At 41.8% G+C, this 16744-nt stretch overlaps 1 protein-coding gene across 2 annotated transcripts in view; it reads left to right on the top strand.

Moving 5' to 3' along the window:
- The window catches only part of SLC37A1 (solute carrier family 37 member 1), a 55222-nt gene extending 39073 nt beyond the window's left edge, over window positions 1-16149 (top strand). For both annotated transcript variants that reach the window (XM_045002552.1, XM_045002553.1), the window contains exons 15-21: window positions 1494-1579; window positions 2715-2763; window positions 6127-6200; window positions 9045-9123; window positions 9859-9956; window positions 12595-12647; window positions 13768-16149. In XM_045002552.1, the coding sequence (XP_044858487.1) occupies window positions 1494-1579; window positions 2715-2763; window positions 6127-6200; window positions 9045-9123; window positions 9859-9956; window positions 12595-12647; window positions 13768-13783 (455 nt within the window). In that variant the 3' untranslated portion in view covers window positions 13784-16149. The remainder of the gene's footprint in view (window positions 1-1493; window positions 1580-2714; window positions 2764-6126; window positions 6201-9044; window positions 9124-9858; window positions 9957-12594; window positions 12648-13767) is intronic.
- Window positions 16150-16744: the final 595 nt, after the last annotated feature.

Raw genomic sequence — 16744 nt, forward strand, 5'->3', positions numbered from 1 at the left:
CAAGGAACCTATACCACCAAGTACAGATATCTGTCCCCAGCCTCTCTCTCTTGACTGGGTTTTGGAACCCATGTCCCTTGTCTAGCAAGTGCTATTTAATTGATAATGAAACCCTCTATCATAAGACAGTTTTGTAGTTCCTCATTTACTTAATCGGGGTGACAACATTTTATTGCTCCTGCCCCAATAACAACGAAATTGGGGCTCCCACAGCTGTGAAAATAACCATCCCAGGCTGCTGTGCGGTATGCTAAGTGGGGGTGGGTGTGCCAATGCAAATAACTGAATTGCTAATGCGAATACTTGAAACTTCTTTCTGCACTCCCCATAATCTACCACCAGAGGTCAGGGTAGAGCTCATCCTGACTCTGCTTACATCTATATAGCTGGGTATTTTGCTGTGAGAGCTACCCTTTGAAAAGAGAGAGAGGGGATGGGGGCAGTAGAGTAAGAAAGAATTGGGAGAACAAAAGTGCACTTGAAAAATTATTGCAAAAGGGCTGTAATAACTGGCTCAAATGGCATAGGAAAGAGCACTTCAAAAGTATTTATCTGTAATTTGGGGGTTATTTCTCCTGTCATCCACATGCTTACCAGAATATCGATCCATGGGTCTTTTCTCTCCCTGATGCAGGCTCCTGTTTTCTGAGTTTAAGTCATTGATGAGAAATGCATTTATTATTATTGTTTCATTTTGCACCCAGGAACCCTAGTCATGAATTTAGAACTGGACACTGGACAAGGCACTGGACAAACAAACAAAAAGGAGGCTCCTTTCCTAGAGAGCTTACAATCTAGGTATAGGACAAGATGCAACAGGAGGAGACAGGGCAGCATGAGGAGACAAGATGGAATCCCTATTGCATCCTTGCCAGGGTAGCTAAAGGATGTATCCAGTATTAAACTGAAAGCAGACACAGGGTGGCTTCTGGTACACCCTACCAAGTGAGCTGTGGCTCAGTAAATGTGGGTGGCATACCTCTGGATCTTACACTTGAATTTGGATGGGACACAGGGTTTATGATGATGGCTCTTTTGTCATGGTCAGGCTGTAACATCCTACATGTTAAGGCTAGGCTTATTCTTCCTCCAGAGGAGATGGAGGCCTTAATTCATTGATTCAACCCCAGAAGCTGATTTGACGCAGTTGGGTTCCAAAACACCAGGTGGAAAATACTGGTGAGCCACTCTACTAATGACACAGTGTAGCCATTCCCTAGATGTGCCCTCCAATTACATCATCCTGGGTGTACAGATGACCTCAGAAGGGGCCAATGAAGCAGACTACAGTGCCCGTCGTGGTTGTCCAGCTCAATCTAATCATTTGTGGCATAGATGATGATGATAAAACTCGATTTTCAGTCCTATGCTCTGTGTGTGTTTACAATAGAAGTGTACCTTTACAACAATTACACTGGAAATATATGTCCAATTATAGTGCATAAAATGCTCATGAAATAACCTTTTTGTTCTTTAATGTGTCTCTTTTTCAGGTGGCATTTTGGCAGGCATGATATCAGATAGATTGGAAAAAAGGGCTTCAACCTGTGGAATGATGTTACTACTAGCAGCACCTGCTGTAAGATCTACTCTCCTTATTTTAGTTGTGCCATTTTGTGCGACTGGGTGAGGTTCTGTGAGCATTTCCATTAGAGATTCTGTTCTCAGAAGTCTCTGATCATTCAGGTTGAAAGTTGCTCTGAAAAGTCTCAGCACAAGAGCCAACACACAGGTTTGGGCTAGTTTTAATAAATGAAATACACCATTCTTTGACACGTCATATGCTACAGGACTCTATGAAAAATTGTCACGTTCAGCTGGCTTTGACAGCACTCACTAAAAATAATAATTTTCCCTCTGTTGATACTCGCACCTTCTTGTCAACTGCTAGGAATGGGCCACATCCACCCTAATTGAATTGGCCTCATTAGCACTGACACCCTACCCGCACCCCAACTTGGTAAGGCAACTTCCATCTTTTCATGTACTGTATTTTCCACTCCATGCGTCCGATGAAGTGGGCTATATCCCACAAAAGCTTATGCCCAAATAAATGTGTTAGTCTCTAAGGTGCTACAAGGACTCCTCACTGTTTTTACTGATACAGACTAACACGGCCACCACTCTGAATCCTTTTACTCAGTTATTCAATTCTGAATCCGAATTTGGCAAGTGATTTGTCTTTTTGATTTCAAACAACCACCAAATAATCAAAATTGCTGAGCTGTTAATGTTAGGAATCTGGCTGCCACATACGTGCAGTGTGATTTTTATAGTGTATTTCTACAATGCATACACTGATCTTGCCAGAATCAGCAGAACTCTGTGCTATGCTTAATGTGAAAGTGACAGGTTAAAAAAATTATGGTCATATTAATTAGCTATCTCTATGAGACCCCTATGAGACAGGCAGCCGTGTGGGGAAATTGACAGTGATTTCCATGCCATGGGACTCCAGCACCAAAAATAACAAATAACTTTTCATCACAAAGACAACTAGTATTTTTCATGTTGTGACATTAAGGGTGTGTGTGTGTGAGAGAGAGAGAGAGAGAGAGAGAGAGAGAGACTACAAATCTGTGAAGAGCAGGGGCCTTAACTGCCTCTCTCTCAACTTCAGTGGGAATTTATGCCGGTGAAAGCATGAGATCAGAATCAAACCTTATTCTTCTGTTTTTACTACTTAAATGTTTACCCATTTATATCCATTACAGCTATACATGTTCTCTGCAATCAGTAAAATGGGCCTAGAAGCTACCATAGGTGAGAACTTAAATTACATTCTGCCTGCTTTTAACTGGACTTGGTTTTCTTTTACTTCTGTTCCATTCACACTGATTTTTCTGGGGAAAAAGTCTAGAAACTAATTGTCTGCTTTTCAGAGGTGTTGAACACCTGTGGCTCCCATTGACATCAGTTGGATTTCTGTTTAGCCTCTTTAGAGGCCATGAACCACCCAGAGAAAAAGGGCAGAGGACAGCATTTCGGTAGCATAGTAATTTCATTTCGGGCCATAGGAAAAATAATTGCATTAGAGCTGGTCGAAACATAGAAAACCTCTTCCACAAAAAAATTGGAAAATTCAAAGCCCTTTTTATTTCAGGGGTTTCAAAAAGAAATGAGATCTTTCCTCTATTCAATGTATTTCATAAAAAAAAAAATTTTTGGTTTAAATGTTTTATTTTTGCTTTTTGAGTTTCTCTTCTCCCCTCACCCCATCCTTATCCATTTCACTGCTGGTAAAGGGGAGGAAGGAACACACACACACACACACTTTCACCAACAAAATTCCAATTTTGAAAAAAGGACTCTTTTTTGAAGGAGGGTGGAGGGGGAACCCTTTGTTTGACCATTTTTGACCAGCTCTGAATTGCATCTAGCCAGATTGTACCACAAGAGGGGCAGTCTGACAGAGTAGGCTGAGGGGGAGGAGGTCTCTGTGTGGGTCCCCTTGCAGAGTTTCTCCCCAGCCATTCTGTTGGAAGTGGATGTTCTCTAGGGCCTGCCCCCAAAGCTGGAGGAGCCTCACATGCATGTGCTGCACGAAAGCCTGTATTTGCCCCCCAGAGCTTCCCGTCAAATTCCCTGGCAGTGCAGCTGAACTGGAGTCACACTCCCAGGACCTTCCATTGCTTTGCTGCCCCTGCAATTTCCCCCGCCCCCTTAAATTTAGGTTCCCTTCCACTTAAGGACCTCTGCTAGAAAGCTAATGCCTCCTCCAAGCTGTGTCACTACTTCCAGGGACTCTCTGTGGGACTGGAAGGAGGACAATGCCCTAGGAAGGGGAGGATGGTGTCCCTTCCATTCAGGAGGGTGAGAATCATGCACAGAGTGGTTGGAAGTGTGATCTGGGCCATTGTTTGACTTACAGAAAGGCAGATTAAAAGTAGAGTAGAGTTCATTCCTCTCAGCCTCAAACACTGATGAATCTTGAGAGCCTTTGTGGGGGGAGGGAGATAAGGAAATCCAAATACAATAAAATACTCTTGAATTAATGAGAACAGTTTGATCTCCTTTTGAAAGCGGAAAGGAACATAATTAACTTAAAAATCACACTTCTCTCTGCAGATGTTGTATCTATTATTGTTATAGGTAACCACTATAGCATCTTAGAAGAAAATCATTTTTTTAAAAGTCTTGTCCAGTTTTAAAGCTTATACATTTGTATGTTGTACAGCCATTTTCACCATTTTCCCTGTTTGCTCGAGTCTTTCAACAGGGGGAGAAAAACACTGGGGAAAACCGGAAATGTATTTATAAAACCACAAAAATTATCCTGGGAACTCAGTAGCCAGGACAGTTCTGGAAACTATTTGCAATTCTATTTTAAATGAACAATATCTTCATGAGTTTGCATTTTTAGGGGTCAGGGAAAATATTCCTTGAGTGGATTGGGGACTGAAGCGTGCTGATAGTGTGTAGAGAATTATTAGGAATTCGGTGGTCAAATATTTCTGTAAGGAAGCTCAAATAGAGGCATGTAATTGTAAGGAGAATGTGCCTCTGAGCTGACCCAGTGCCTCAAAATGTACACTGTCGGATAACTGTGTTTAAGGGTGTTGGGAGTCCTACTCTCTGGCTCATTGCAGACTAGAATCATTGTTACAAGGATACATCTCTGGGTGCCATAAGCATGACTGAGTTGAGATGGGACAGAGGGAATTTAATCAAGAAAAACTGATAGAACAGCATGGATCAGAACAAATGTTCTTGCCTCTCTGAAGCTATGATAAGAGGCTTTTTTTTTTCTTCTTTTTTTTTGCATGATCACGAAATGAGTTGGGGTGGGGAGTGTGAACCATGAATAACCAGTGAGTAACACTGGTTTCTGTACCTGAAACTGAGAGTGCTTGATTCCCTCTTCCAAGTATCAAAGATGATTAAAGAGTCTCTTATAAACTTAAAGGGATTCTGACCTTTTGTTTGGTGTGATAGACCCAGGCTAGTTGTGAACAGCAGAGTAGCAGAAGGGAGATATACTGGCCACTGGATAAGCAGTTTTCTGTTCCCTGAGTGACCAGAGCAGGGGCTGCTCCAGGCTAATGAGAACACTGACTCAAATTAACCTGCTAAGAGTCAGGTGAGGCAGTTAAGCACCTGTCTCTAATTAAGGCCCCTCTGATGCTATAAAAGGACTCACTCCAGTCAGGCTAGAGGGAGCTGGAGAGCCAGAGGAGAGGAAGTGTGTGCATGGAACTGGGAGCAAGAGGTGTGTAAGAAGCTAAAAGTGAGTAGGTATACTGCTGGAGGACTGAGAAGTACAAGCATTATCAGACATTAGGAGGAAAGTCTGGGGGTGAGGATAAATAAGGTGTTGGGAGGAGGCCATGGGGAAGTAGCCCAGGGAGTTGTAGCTGTCACGCAACTGTACCAGGAGGCACTCTAGGCAGCTGCAGTCCACAGGGCACTGGGCTGGAACCTGGAGTAGAGGGTGGGCCCAGGTTTCCCCCAAACCTCCCAACTCCTGATCAGACACAGGAGGAATTGACCTGGACTGTGGCTTCTACCAGAGGGAAAGGTCTCTGGGCTGTTTCCCAACCCACAAGGTGAATCTCTGTGGTGAGCAAATCCTGCAATAAGCACAGGACCCACCAAGGTAGAGGAGAAACTTTGTCACATTGGATTATTTGTGGCCTCTTACCAAATACAAAAAGAGAGGAGTTAAAATGTGAAGGCAGTGCTGGTGGTGAGGTTTTGTATGTATGGCACAAGCATCCAAAGGCCCTGTTGAGCTTTGGAGCCCCATTGTGGTAGGCCCTGTACAAACAGATAAAGGACTCTTCTCCACCCAGAAGGGTTTACAGTCTAAAAGGCACAAGCAGCTGAAGAGTTGGGGATGGACACATCATGTTCTCCACTGTGCTGGAAGCAAATGCCCCTTTGTGCTTAAATATGTCTATTGCTACTGAGATGACTTTTTACCCTTGCTTTCCCTGGTAGCCTTGTTAGCCATTTTGAAGCAAAATTGTACTTCCCATGAATATACTCTTGTAGTTGTGTTGCATTTATTGAAGATATGTAGTATGTTGAATGATCAAGGTCTAGCTCATCACATGGGATAGTGATTATAAATAACATCAATTCTGGAAACTTCGTGTTTACTTTTCCTCATCGAACTTCCAACAGTTATGCTGCTTATCAGTGGAGCCCTGGTGAATGGTCCTTATGCGCTGATCACCACTGCGGTCTCTGCTGACTTGGTGAGTTTGGCTGTCTGTTTTACATTTAGCAGACAGCCCAGCTCATTTGCCTTCATTTTTGGGGGGAAGCCTGGGGGTTTCTGTGACAAGTAGTAAATGTGGGTAAAGCATTGAGGGCTCAATTCAGATGTTGTGTGTGTTGCACTTCTATGTACAAGGTAAAGAGTAACGAGAAGGATGGGGAGCATTGAAGAACTCAACCCTGCATTAATACTGATAAGTGGCTTCCAAATTACTCCTGCCTTGTAAAAGAGAGATCAAAGAGGGGATCTCTTCATGTGTGTGCTGAGGATCACACATAAGGCCATGTCTCCTTAGATGTGCCATTTGCCACCCACGTCCTGCACTTTTTTTACCCTGCACCTTTGAGAGTAAGGGATCAGGTGTGCAATTGGCTGGAGACTTATCTCCATTAGGTGTGGAGGGCACTGCCTGGTGCTTGCCCTTCCTTGTGCTCATGTTAGCCTCTGCTCACCCGTATACTGCACCCCAGTCAGCCTGTGCTCCCTGCTACCCTGCCACACCAGGCCCTGCAGGCTTGTGGTCTGACTGCAGTACATGCTTCATGAAAACATTGCCCTGGGTACCTTTTCTTCAATTTTGCTTTTCAGTGCTAGGAAAAATATATTGCTTTGAAAGGTGCTGGACGGTGAGAGCCCCACAGAGTGAGGTCCTTCACCAGCAGAATAGGTACAGGAAAGGCAGCGGAATTTAAATCAACACCCCACCCCAGCATTCCTCCTGAGCCTCCTAGTGATCAAAAGGGAGCACCTGTAGGGTTGAGAGAGAGCTCCCCCTTCAGGTCCATTCAATCAATAGCCTCATTGCTGTGACTGGCAGCTAGACTGTAGGATCTGGTCACATAGACACCTGCTCTCTGGGAGCTGGACGGAAACCGCCAACTGATTTTCTCATGCATCACTGAACAACCATCTGACACTAATGACTTTAGGCGACTGGTGACCTAGACTGAATTCTCCTCAGTGCCCTGAGTAAATGAAAGGCTCTGTCTTCTTAACAATCCTCTGAGCCATTCAGTCTCCTATATACCAAGTTATAAAATTGTTCCTATGATCATTAGTTTTGCTCTGCAGTCCTATTGAATAACTGGCCTAATGAAAATGGCCTTCACAACTACTTCCTTTTGGTGCCTTTTGACTCAACCTGCTGAGTGGCCCTTTTTATGGCTTTTATCATTAATACTCTAGCTTTCTTAGTATTCTTGTCCAACTAGTGATTCTCTTCTATTCTGCACAGTTTTCTGATATCAACAATGGCGGTACTGACAGACCACTGTGCAGTTTCAGAGAAAAATTGCAGGCTTGAAGTGCAGCCCATTCTGCCTGAACACCTGGCATGCAGAATAGAAAGGGTTATTTATAAAGAACATCATTTAAAATAGATTGGTCATGGGGGATTTTTTTAAGCAATGATAAAAGGGTCTTGTCCATACCTATTGAAAGCTACTTGGTAAAGTTCATGCTAACATGTTCATACCTGACTAACCTAATTGTCTTCTGTGATGAGATAATTGGCTCTGTGGATGAGGGGAAAGCAGTGGACGTGTTGTTCCTTGACTTTAGCAAAGCTTTTGATATGGTCTCGCACAGTATTCTTGCCAGCAAGTTAAAGAAGTATGGGCTGGATGAATGGACTATAAGGTGGACAGAAAGCTGGCTAGATCGTTGGGCTCAATGGGTAATGATCAATGGCTCCATGTCTAGTTGGCAGCTGACATCAAGCAGAGTGTCCCAAGGGTCGGTCCTGGGGCTGGTTTTGTTCAATATCTTCACTAATGATCTGGAGGATGACGTGGATTGCACCTTCAGCAAGTTTGCAGATGACACTAAATTGGGAGGAGTGGTAGATATGCTGGAGGGTAGGGATAGGATACAGAGGGACTTAGACAAATTAGAGGATTGGGCCAAAAGAAAGCTGATGAGGTTCAACAAGGACAAGTGCAGAGTCCTGCACTTAAGATGGAAGAATCCCATGCACTGCTACAGACTAGGGACCAAGTGACTAGGCAGCAGTTCTGCAGAAAAGGACCTAGGGATTACAGTGGAAGAGAAGCTGGATATGAGCTGGCAGTGTGCCCTCATTGCCAAGAAGGCCAACGGCATTTTGGGCTGTATAAGTAGGAGCATTGCCAGCAGATTGAGGGATGTGATCATTCCCTTCTATTCGGCATTGGTGAGGCGTCATTGGTGAGGTGTCCAGTTTTGGGCCCCACACTACAAGAAGGATGTGGAAAAATTGGAAAGAGTCCAGCAGAGGGCAACAAAAATGATTAGGGGGCTGGAGCACGTGACTTATGAGGAGAGGCTGAGGGAACTGGGATTGTTTAGTCTGCAGAAGAGAAGAATGAGGGGGGGATTTGATAGCTGCTTTCAACTACCTGAAAGGGGGTTCCAAAGAGGATGGATCTAGACTGTTCTCAGTGGTAGAAGATGACAGAACAAGGAGTAATGGTCTCAAGTTGCAGAGGGGGAGGTTTAGGTTGGACATTAGGAAAAACTTTTTCACTAGTAGGGTGGTGAAGAACTGGAATGGGTTACCTAGGGAGGTGGTGGAATCTCCTTCCTTAGAGGCTTTTAAGGTTATGCTTGACAAAGCCCTGGCTGGGATGATTTAGTTGGGGATTGGTCCTGCTTTGATCAGGGGGTTGGATTAGATGACCTCCTGAGGTCCCTTCCAACCCTGATATTCTATGATTTTCTCTGTATTTGTCCATTATTTCATGATATGTTTTCCGATGGGAAAGGCCAGGAGTATGACGCAGATGCATGGTCATTTTCCAGGCTCATCTGTAAATGGTTCTGAACTGAGTATTTGTCACTGTAGGGTACCCATAAAAGTCTGAAAGGAAATGCAAGAGCCTTGTCCACAGTTACGGCTATCATCGATGGAACAGGTTCTGTAGGTAAGCTGTCGTTCGGAAGCTGTCTGCCTTATCTGCAGTAGGCTTTCTGTGGCTCTGGGTGCTAGATAATTACAGTGTAGTTCTGCTCAGAAAGCAGACTAAAGCTGGCATCAAGGAGTTCCATGTCTGTGTCTCAGTGATTTGCACATCATGTGTGCATAGTTTGCATATAAAAAGATGGCTTTTTTTTTCTCCCCAAAAACTGCTGGTGCTACAAAATCAACTCAGGCTCTTTGCCAAGCTGGATTCTCTCCATGTCACACCTGGCCAGTACTCAGCATCACTTTGGGAGTGGGGAATGGGCAAAGATGGCTTTAGGCCTCCTTTGTACTTCCCCAGGCTTGGTGGTGGTGGGCTGGCCCCCAGCACAAATTAGAACAGTATACACCATGGGTCTGTTCTGGGCTCCTGAGATCAAGAATGCCTTGGTTATCCCCTCTGCACCAGCAGTACTGAGGAAGGCAGAGATCCACCGTGATAGACCTACACAACCTGCAGATGCCTCTAAGCAAGGGGAATCATCCAATGGCCATCCAGCTACACCAGTGTTATGGCAGCTTTGCAGCCATATATACTGTCTATAAACCTTATGGATCCTCTTACAAATGAATGCCAAAATGAGTTTGCTTTTATGAAGGTTGAAACTGAGTAAAATATCCAAACACAGAATATCTTGTCATTGGAACTGATAATGTTTCCATCTCAGACTTTTAACGTTTCACTATTGTATTTTAGGTGCTGCTCTAGGGCCTCTGTTAGCTGGTCTCATCTCTCCCTCTGGTTGGAACAATGTATTTTACATGCTAATGATGGCAGATGCATGTGCCTTACTAGTAAGTCTAAATAAAACATTTAGTGCCATATTTCTTTCTTATAAAGCCCTTCATGTTAAAATGGAAATTTCCTCCTTGTATTGTGATTTGTATATTCTATTATTGAGTGGGAAGTTTCCATTCATATTGTAGAGTTCTTTTTTGTTGTTTTTTTTATTTAAAGAACTAAGATGAGCATTTTGAAATTCTTGTTGAACTTTGAAGCCGGAGAGCAGATTAGCTTCAGTGGGTGATATCTGTACACAGTAGCTCATCAAAGGGATTGCAACAAACATAGTTGAAAGCAAAAATTCACATCAGTTTTGGCCCACAGAAGAATTTTTCTGTTTTTTCTCTTAAAGGCAGCACCGAAGCAGCAACACCAATTTACTGAAATAGCAACACATTTTGCTGCATTGCTACAGAATCAGTATCACCATGGTAATTCAACTGTTAAGAATGAGTCACATATTCCAATTGGGTGTCCATCACATCTTTCTCCTATTTGACAAAGTGTAATGGACGGGATGATCTGAAAAGAGGCTGTTTCTGACTTGCCTATTTTATCTTATCTAGGCAGATTGTCTTCTGTGGTGTTTAAGGCACAAGATAAGGAGTCAGGAGATCTGTGGACTAATTACTTGCTGGTGTAACTCTGCAATGGGAGGATGACATTATTGACCCACCTCAGATAGAGTTAGGGAAGGTTCATTTATTAATCCATTGTAAAGTGCATTGGTATCACTTGGTGGAAGGTGGTGACAGAAGGGCTAAATTTTTGTTAGACACTTCAGAATCAGGCCCCAGCTCTCCTGTCTGATCCGCATGGACAGTCCCGTATGCTATACAGTTCCATTTAATTCAGTCATGTACATGCAGGGAAGGTAGGGTGACCAGATGTCCCGATATTAGGGGCTTTGCCTTATATAAGCAACTACTATCCCCCCACACCCTGTCTCGATTTTTCACATTTGCTATATGGCCACCCTAAGGGAAGCAGTCCCCCTGTGAGGTTCAGATTGCACATCTCTAACTCAAGAAAAAGGTTGGTTTGTTGCCAAGTTGTTCCACATTATAGAGTAAGATGTTTGGAAATTAATAAATAAAATGGGCAAGTTATTCAGATTTCAAGAGGCACTCCCACAAATATTCAGTAGTTTTTAGATTGTAGCTCTTTTAGTACACGGAGAGACTGCGTTCATGTTGCTATGGACCGGTACAAGATCCATTTCTTTTGAAGGAGCTGAATGTCACTTTCCATCATAGATGGAAACCTCTGCTTCCCACTTGCTGGGTTCTGTCAAGTGAATGAATGTGTGTTTATAAATGACTTCATAACTTCTTCTTTTCTCAGCCATTACTGGTTCTGCAAGGATTTCTACTGGCCAGTGGGTAAATTCCTTGTCAGGGTGATAAATCCGGCTATTGGAACCTTTTTTTCTTTTTTTTTGCCCCAATATAACAAATAGAGCTTTTTAAGATCTATATTTTAAACAGATTTTTTTTTTCAAAAGTGCATGAGGGAATTAGGCCCTTGAATTCAGTTGAATTCCAATAGGAATTAAGTGTGTAAAGGGGGAGTAGGTGCTTTGAAAAATCACAGCCTTCATTTCTAAAAATAGTTGTAACTGGTTCACACTGATAATAGCCAGAAAACATGGAAGACTGAAATTTTCTTAGCATGGGTTTTTCATCAAACATCGTCTGTAAGATCACTCTTCTGTTTCCTCTTGATGGAGGACTGTATTAATTGGTATACCTATGACAATAAGTATAAGGGCCTGATCCTGCAGTCAGTAAACCTGAGTACGTTTAATCGCTTACAGGATTAGACCCAAATGTGTGTCTCAGAGCAATGGTGGTATAATAGTTACCATTTTTCTCGCAGTCTTGGGCTCCCTCTGCTGGTCTCATCAGAGTCTTGCTGGTACAATAATACTTTGCTGGTACAATTATGCTCAAATAAATGTGTTAGTCTCTAAGGTGCCACAAGTACTCCTGTTCTTTTTGCGGATACAGACTAACATGGCTGCTACTCTGAAAATAATAAAATAGTTATTGTTAGAACTGGTAAAAAAAATGGTGAGGCGGGGAGGACAATCACCATGAATTTCACTCATTTTTATTCCACAGATTTAGAAGTGGAACAATTTTTTTGTTTGAAATAGTAATCCCAAATGTTTGGGAATTTGGGGCAGGGTGTTGGGGTGGGATGGGGATTTTCTTCAGTTTTCCTTCCTCTTCCCCTCCACCCCTGAAAAGGTGGGCAGAAGGGAGACGGGAAAGATATGTAGGGACAGGAAGAGGAAAAAATAATTTGAAAAAACAGCAGTTTTTATTTTCTTCAATTTTGTCACAATGCGGGGTGGGATTGCAAAAATGTTCTATTTTGAAAAATGTCCATCAGCTCCAGCCCTTGCATAACCTCTGGATCCTTGCTGATACAGAGAAAGACTTTGATTTAGCTCCTCTCACATAAGTGGTACAAATTCATCTTCCAACCATTGACTGAACATGTGTGAATATAATGGGTTTCCATTCGGTCAAACTGGGATAACATTAAATGAAGAATTCAGAGTAGCAGTGTGTGTTTGACACTGAAAACTTAGATGAGTGGTTCACCTGTCTAGATATTTAACCTAGATTTGTTTTTGTACAGTTCTTACTCCGTCTTATACGAAAAGAACTCCAGTGTAAGATGGACCAGACCTTGTAAGTTTACTTGTGTTTTTCTGTATGTTGATTAAATGTTTTCATATGTCATTCTTGGCTTCTCCACCTTTGATGTGCGCCTTCTTCTTGTAGAAATCATGGATTCTTCCTTTATGTGCATGTACCTTAATCTGAGGGATTTTTCTATTTTGTAAAGAGTAACCTCTTTTTCTTTAAATCATTAAAATCTTTCTTCAAAACTGTTTTAAAAAACAGTAGAGAAATTGAGTTCTCTCTCTCATTTTCTGTACATTTTCTCCAAAAGTTGGGGCCCTCGTAATTTTTCACTCTTTAGTGTGAAATTTGGCAATCTGAGGTTTTTGGTTGGTTGGAGGGTGGAAATATTTTAATAGCTCAATTTGTACTTTTTTTCAGAAGTTGACAGGAGGGAAAGGGTGGTTCAATATTTTCATTAATGATCTGAAGGATGGTGTGGACTGCACTCTCAGCAAGTTTGCAGATGACACTAAACTGGGAGGAGTGGTAGATATGCTGGAGGGTAGGGATAGGATACAGAGGGACCTAGACAAATTAGAGGATTGGTCCAAAAGAAAGCTGATGAGGTTCAACAAGGACAAGTGCACAGTCCTGCACTTAAGATGGAAGAATCCCATGCACTGCTACAGACTAGGGACCAAGTGAGTAGGCAGCAGTTCTGCAGAAAAGGACCTAGGGATTACAGTGGAAGAGAAGCTGGATATGAGTTGACAGTGTGCCATTGTTGCCAAGAAGGCTAATGGCATTTAGGTGGTGGAATCTCCTTCCTTAGAGGTTTTTAAGATCAGGCTTGACAAAGCCCTGGCTGGGATAATTTAGTTGGGGATTGGTCCTGCTTTGGGCAGGGGGTTGGACTAGATGACCTCCTGAGATCCCTTCCAACCCTAATATTCTATGAGTCTATGATTTCAAACCAGTGTAAGCCCAGAGAAGTTCCACTAAATCAATGGAGTTTTATACAAAAGTAAAACGAGTGTAAGTGAAATCAAAATCAGGTCCCTCATCTATAAATATAACATAGAATAGGAAAGTGTATAACAAAGAATGTGGACAGCATTTTGAATGTATTGATCTCTTGTTATGCACTGCTTCCAAACTTCTCATATTAGCTATTTCTTCACAGGTTTAAAGAACACTGAATTATGATATCTCAGACATGTGTGATCAAAACTACACCCTCAAAAGACTGTGGAATAAATTATTCTGTATTTTGTGATTTGTCTTGTGGAGCATTTTGCACATTTACCAGGAGAGGATTGAGAAATTCAGCTGGTGAAATCCTGGTGAAGTTTTTGTTTTGTTTTGTTTTGTTTCCTGTTTGCACATACATCCATCTCTCAGGATGGTGACTGTTTATCACATGAAGAGACAGGAGCTTTGGGAAGCTGCTAGCTGTATGCCTTAACTGAGCCAAAAAAGAAATACCAAGTGCCTTTTGATTCATTTTTATAGGATATTTGAAGTAAACCTTAAACTGCTTATTTTTAACAAAATGCAAGGAGATTTGAGAGTAGAGCACAAAGAAGAAAATGAACTCTCTTCAGATGCTTCAGCAGTGAAATGTGCCAATGGTATTAGCAAAGCATTTGTGAGCCAAGTGTCCTTTAAGAACATAAGAATGGCCATACTGGGTCAGACCAAAGGTCTGTCTAGCCCAGTATCCTGTCTGCCGAAAGTGGCTGATGCCAGGGTCCCCAGAGAGAATGAATAGAACAGGTAATCATCAAATGATCCATCCCATGTTGCCCATTTATGCCACCTCTTAAAAGATAAGGTCATCACACTCTATGTGAAAGTACCAGCTGTTTCAGATTCACTGCTATTCAATATCCTGAAACAGTTTAAACAGTAAGAAAATAGTCCAACCATATTATCAGACTTTAACTACAGCACTAACTTATCCTACACTGTAAAATCCCAAGAGCAGCATTCTGCTCTTTTATGTATAATATATTGGAACTTGTACGTAAGTAGTTACAATTTGCTGTTTAAAAAAAAAAAAAAGTAGCCTCCACTAGCCCCCTGGATGGGGATTTTTGCTCATTTGGGGTTGTCAGAAAAGGAGACTCAAACAACAAAGAGGCTTGTTATGGTGACGCATTTCCTCTAAGGAGTTCTAATGATTTTTAGGGCACTATACACTGGTTGTACAAACATCATAGAATTGTTTTATTGTTAATTCTATAGGTTCCTTTGGAGTTGCAGGTTATTTTTAATTTGGAGGGCAAAGGCATTGTCTCATCTGTGACTGAAGCTTTAGCACAAGCTGCTTTTTTTTGGTTGGGTGAACAAAAAATTGGCTGGTTTAAACCCTGATCCTGAAATGGTGTTGAGTTCAGGCACCCCATTGACTTCAATGGGGCGGGATGCAGCTGCAGGGAGTCTGTCCACCCAGAGCTCATTGCAGGATCAGGATCTTAATCATAGCACCAGAAATCTGTCAAAAAGACTAATGTTGCAGTCCAAGTTTAGAGCCACAGTACCTGGTTTCAAAAAAATAAATAACCTGACCCACATACTGGACATAAAGTCGAGAGAGGGAATTCAGAGGTTTATATTATCCTGTAAGTGCAAGTGTTAGTGTTTTCATAATACACTGTTTCTTCTTGATCTGACAGTTTTTAATCTCCTTCCAATAGAAGACAAGCTTCTGGTGAATATTTGTAAGATGTACAATAATATTAAAGGGAATATCTATAAAAGAGATGTTTATTATGTTGACTATAAAGGTTAAATAGACTTAAACTGTATATTGTTATAATGTGTATTTATTAAACCTCTGCAGAACTGTTCTGAATTTTGCTTTTTTAACTTGTTTACAAAACACTGTGGTACTGTACATACCTCACTTGCTTAACAAAATAACCTTTTTTAAAATAACCCTTCAGAAAGAAGAAATTTCTTCTTTCTCATCCACTTCTTGTTTGCATTTTTGTTTCCGGCACACTGCTTAATCTTTTTGGGTTGTTTTGGGTGGTGGTTGGGGTTTTTTTTTGTTTGTTTGTTTAAACCTTTTAACCTTTGAGCAATTGTTCTTGAACTCATGCTTTTCTCCCAGGTGTGTGGTTTTTTGTTGTTGTTGTTGTATTTTTGGTGCATTTTTGGCCCTGATTCACCAAAATGCTTAGGCATGTGCTTAAATGCCATTGACTTGAACAAGACTTCACAAATGCTTAAAGCTAAGCACTTGCCTATGCACTTTGTTGCAAATAAAGGTCCCTACTCAGAATCAGCCTCAATCCAATAGATTTGTGCATGTGCCAAAGTCCATGTATGATCCATGCCAGGCAAAGAATCAGCCCTAAAATTCTTTGCATTCTGAACAAACAGTGCATTTTGTTAGCTTCTGGTGTCAATACTCATTCACCTGGGGGTGAACAAATCTGGTGACAAATGTGTAGCGGAATGCAGAAGTGCGGTAGTCAAAGTAGGGTTAATATCTGAATGTGAAGTGCTTCAATTTTAAATACCGATTTGCAGATTAAAATATTTTTTCTTAGCATATATTGAATAAAGATGGATTCTGTATTTAAGTTTAAAACGTGGATCGTTTTTTGCCTCTTTTATATCTTAATAAGGAATTTGTCCATTTCCTGCCTGTGAGTGTGGAGAGTAGCCCCTTTCTTGCGCGAGTAGTGGAGATAATTTATTAAGGAAAACGAACTAGAATCTTTCTTTCAGACACAGTGGCTTTCTTACCTGAAAGTAGAATGAGACTCCTTGGAGCAGGATGCAATGACCAATGTGACCATTAGAGAGACAATATGGGTGAGGTAATAGCTTTTATTAGATCAGTTTCTATCAGTGAGAGACATAAAGCCTTCTTCTCTGTCCTGTGTGAAAGCAGGCACTCAGGAAAGGAGACAGGGCCCAGCACTTCTTATACTAGTTACCTTAGAGTGCCATTTAAACTCCATGTCTATTATGGTCCATCTGTTCTTGGATATATAGTCCATATATGCAAACAATGAATATTCCTGTCTCTTCCCTCTTTACTCTGCCCCATCTTTTCTCCTTTTCCCTCCTCTCTGTTCCCAGCCCTCTCAAGAATTTCATGGTCTTGATCAACTTACAGTGTTTAATGTTGTGTGACTCTCCTA

Source organism: Mauremys mutica, chromosome 1 (genome assembly GCF_020497125.1).
Source record: "Mauremys mutica isolate MM-2020 ecotype Southern chromosome 1, ASM2049712v1, whole genome shotgun sequence".
NCBI classification, from domain to species: domain Eukaryota; kingdom Metazoa; phylum Chordata; order Testudines; family Geoemydidae; genus Mauremys; species Mauremys mutica.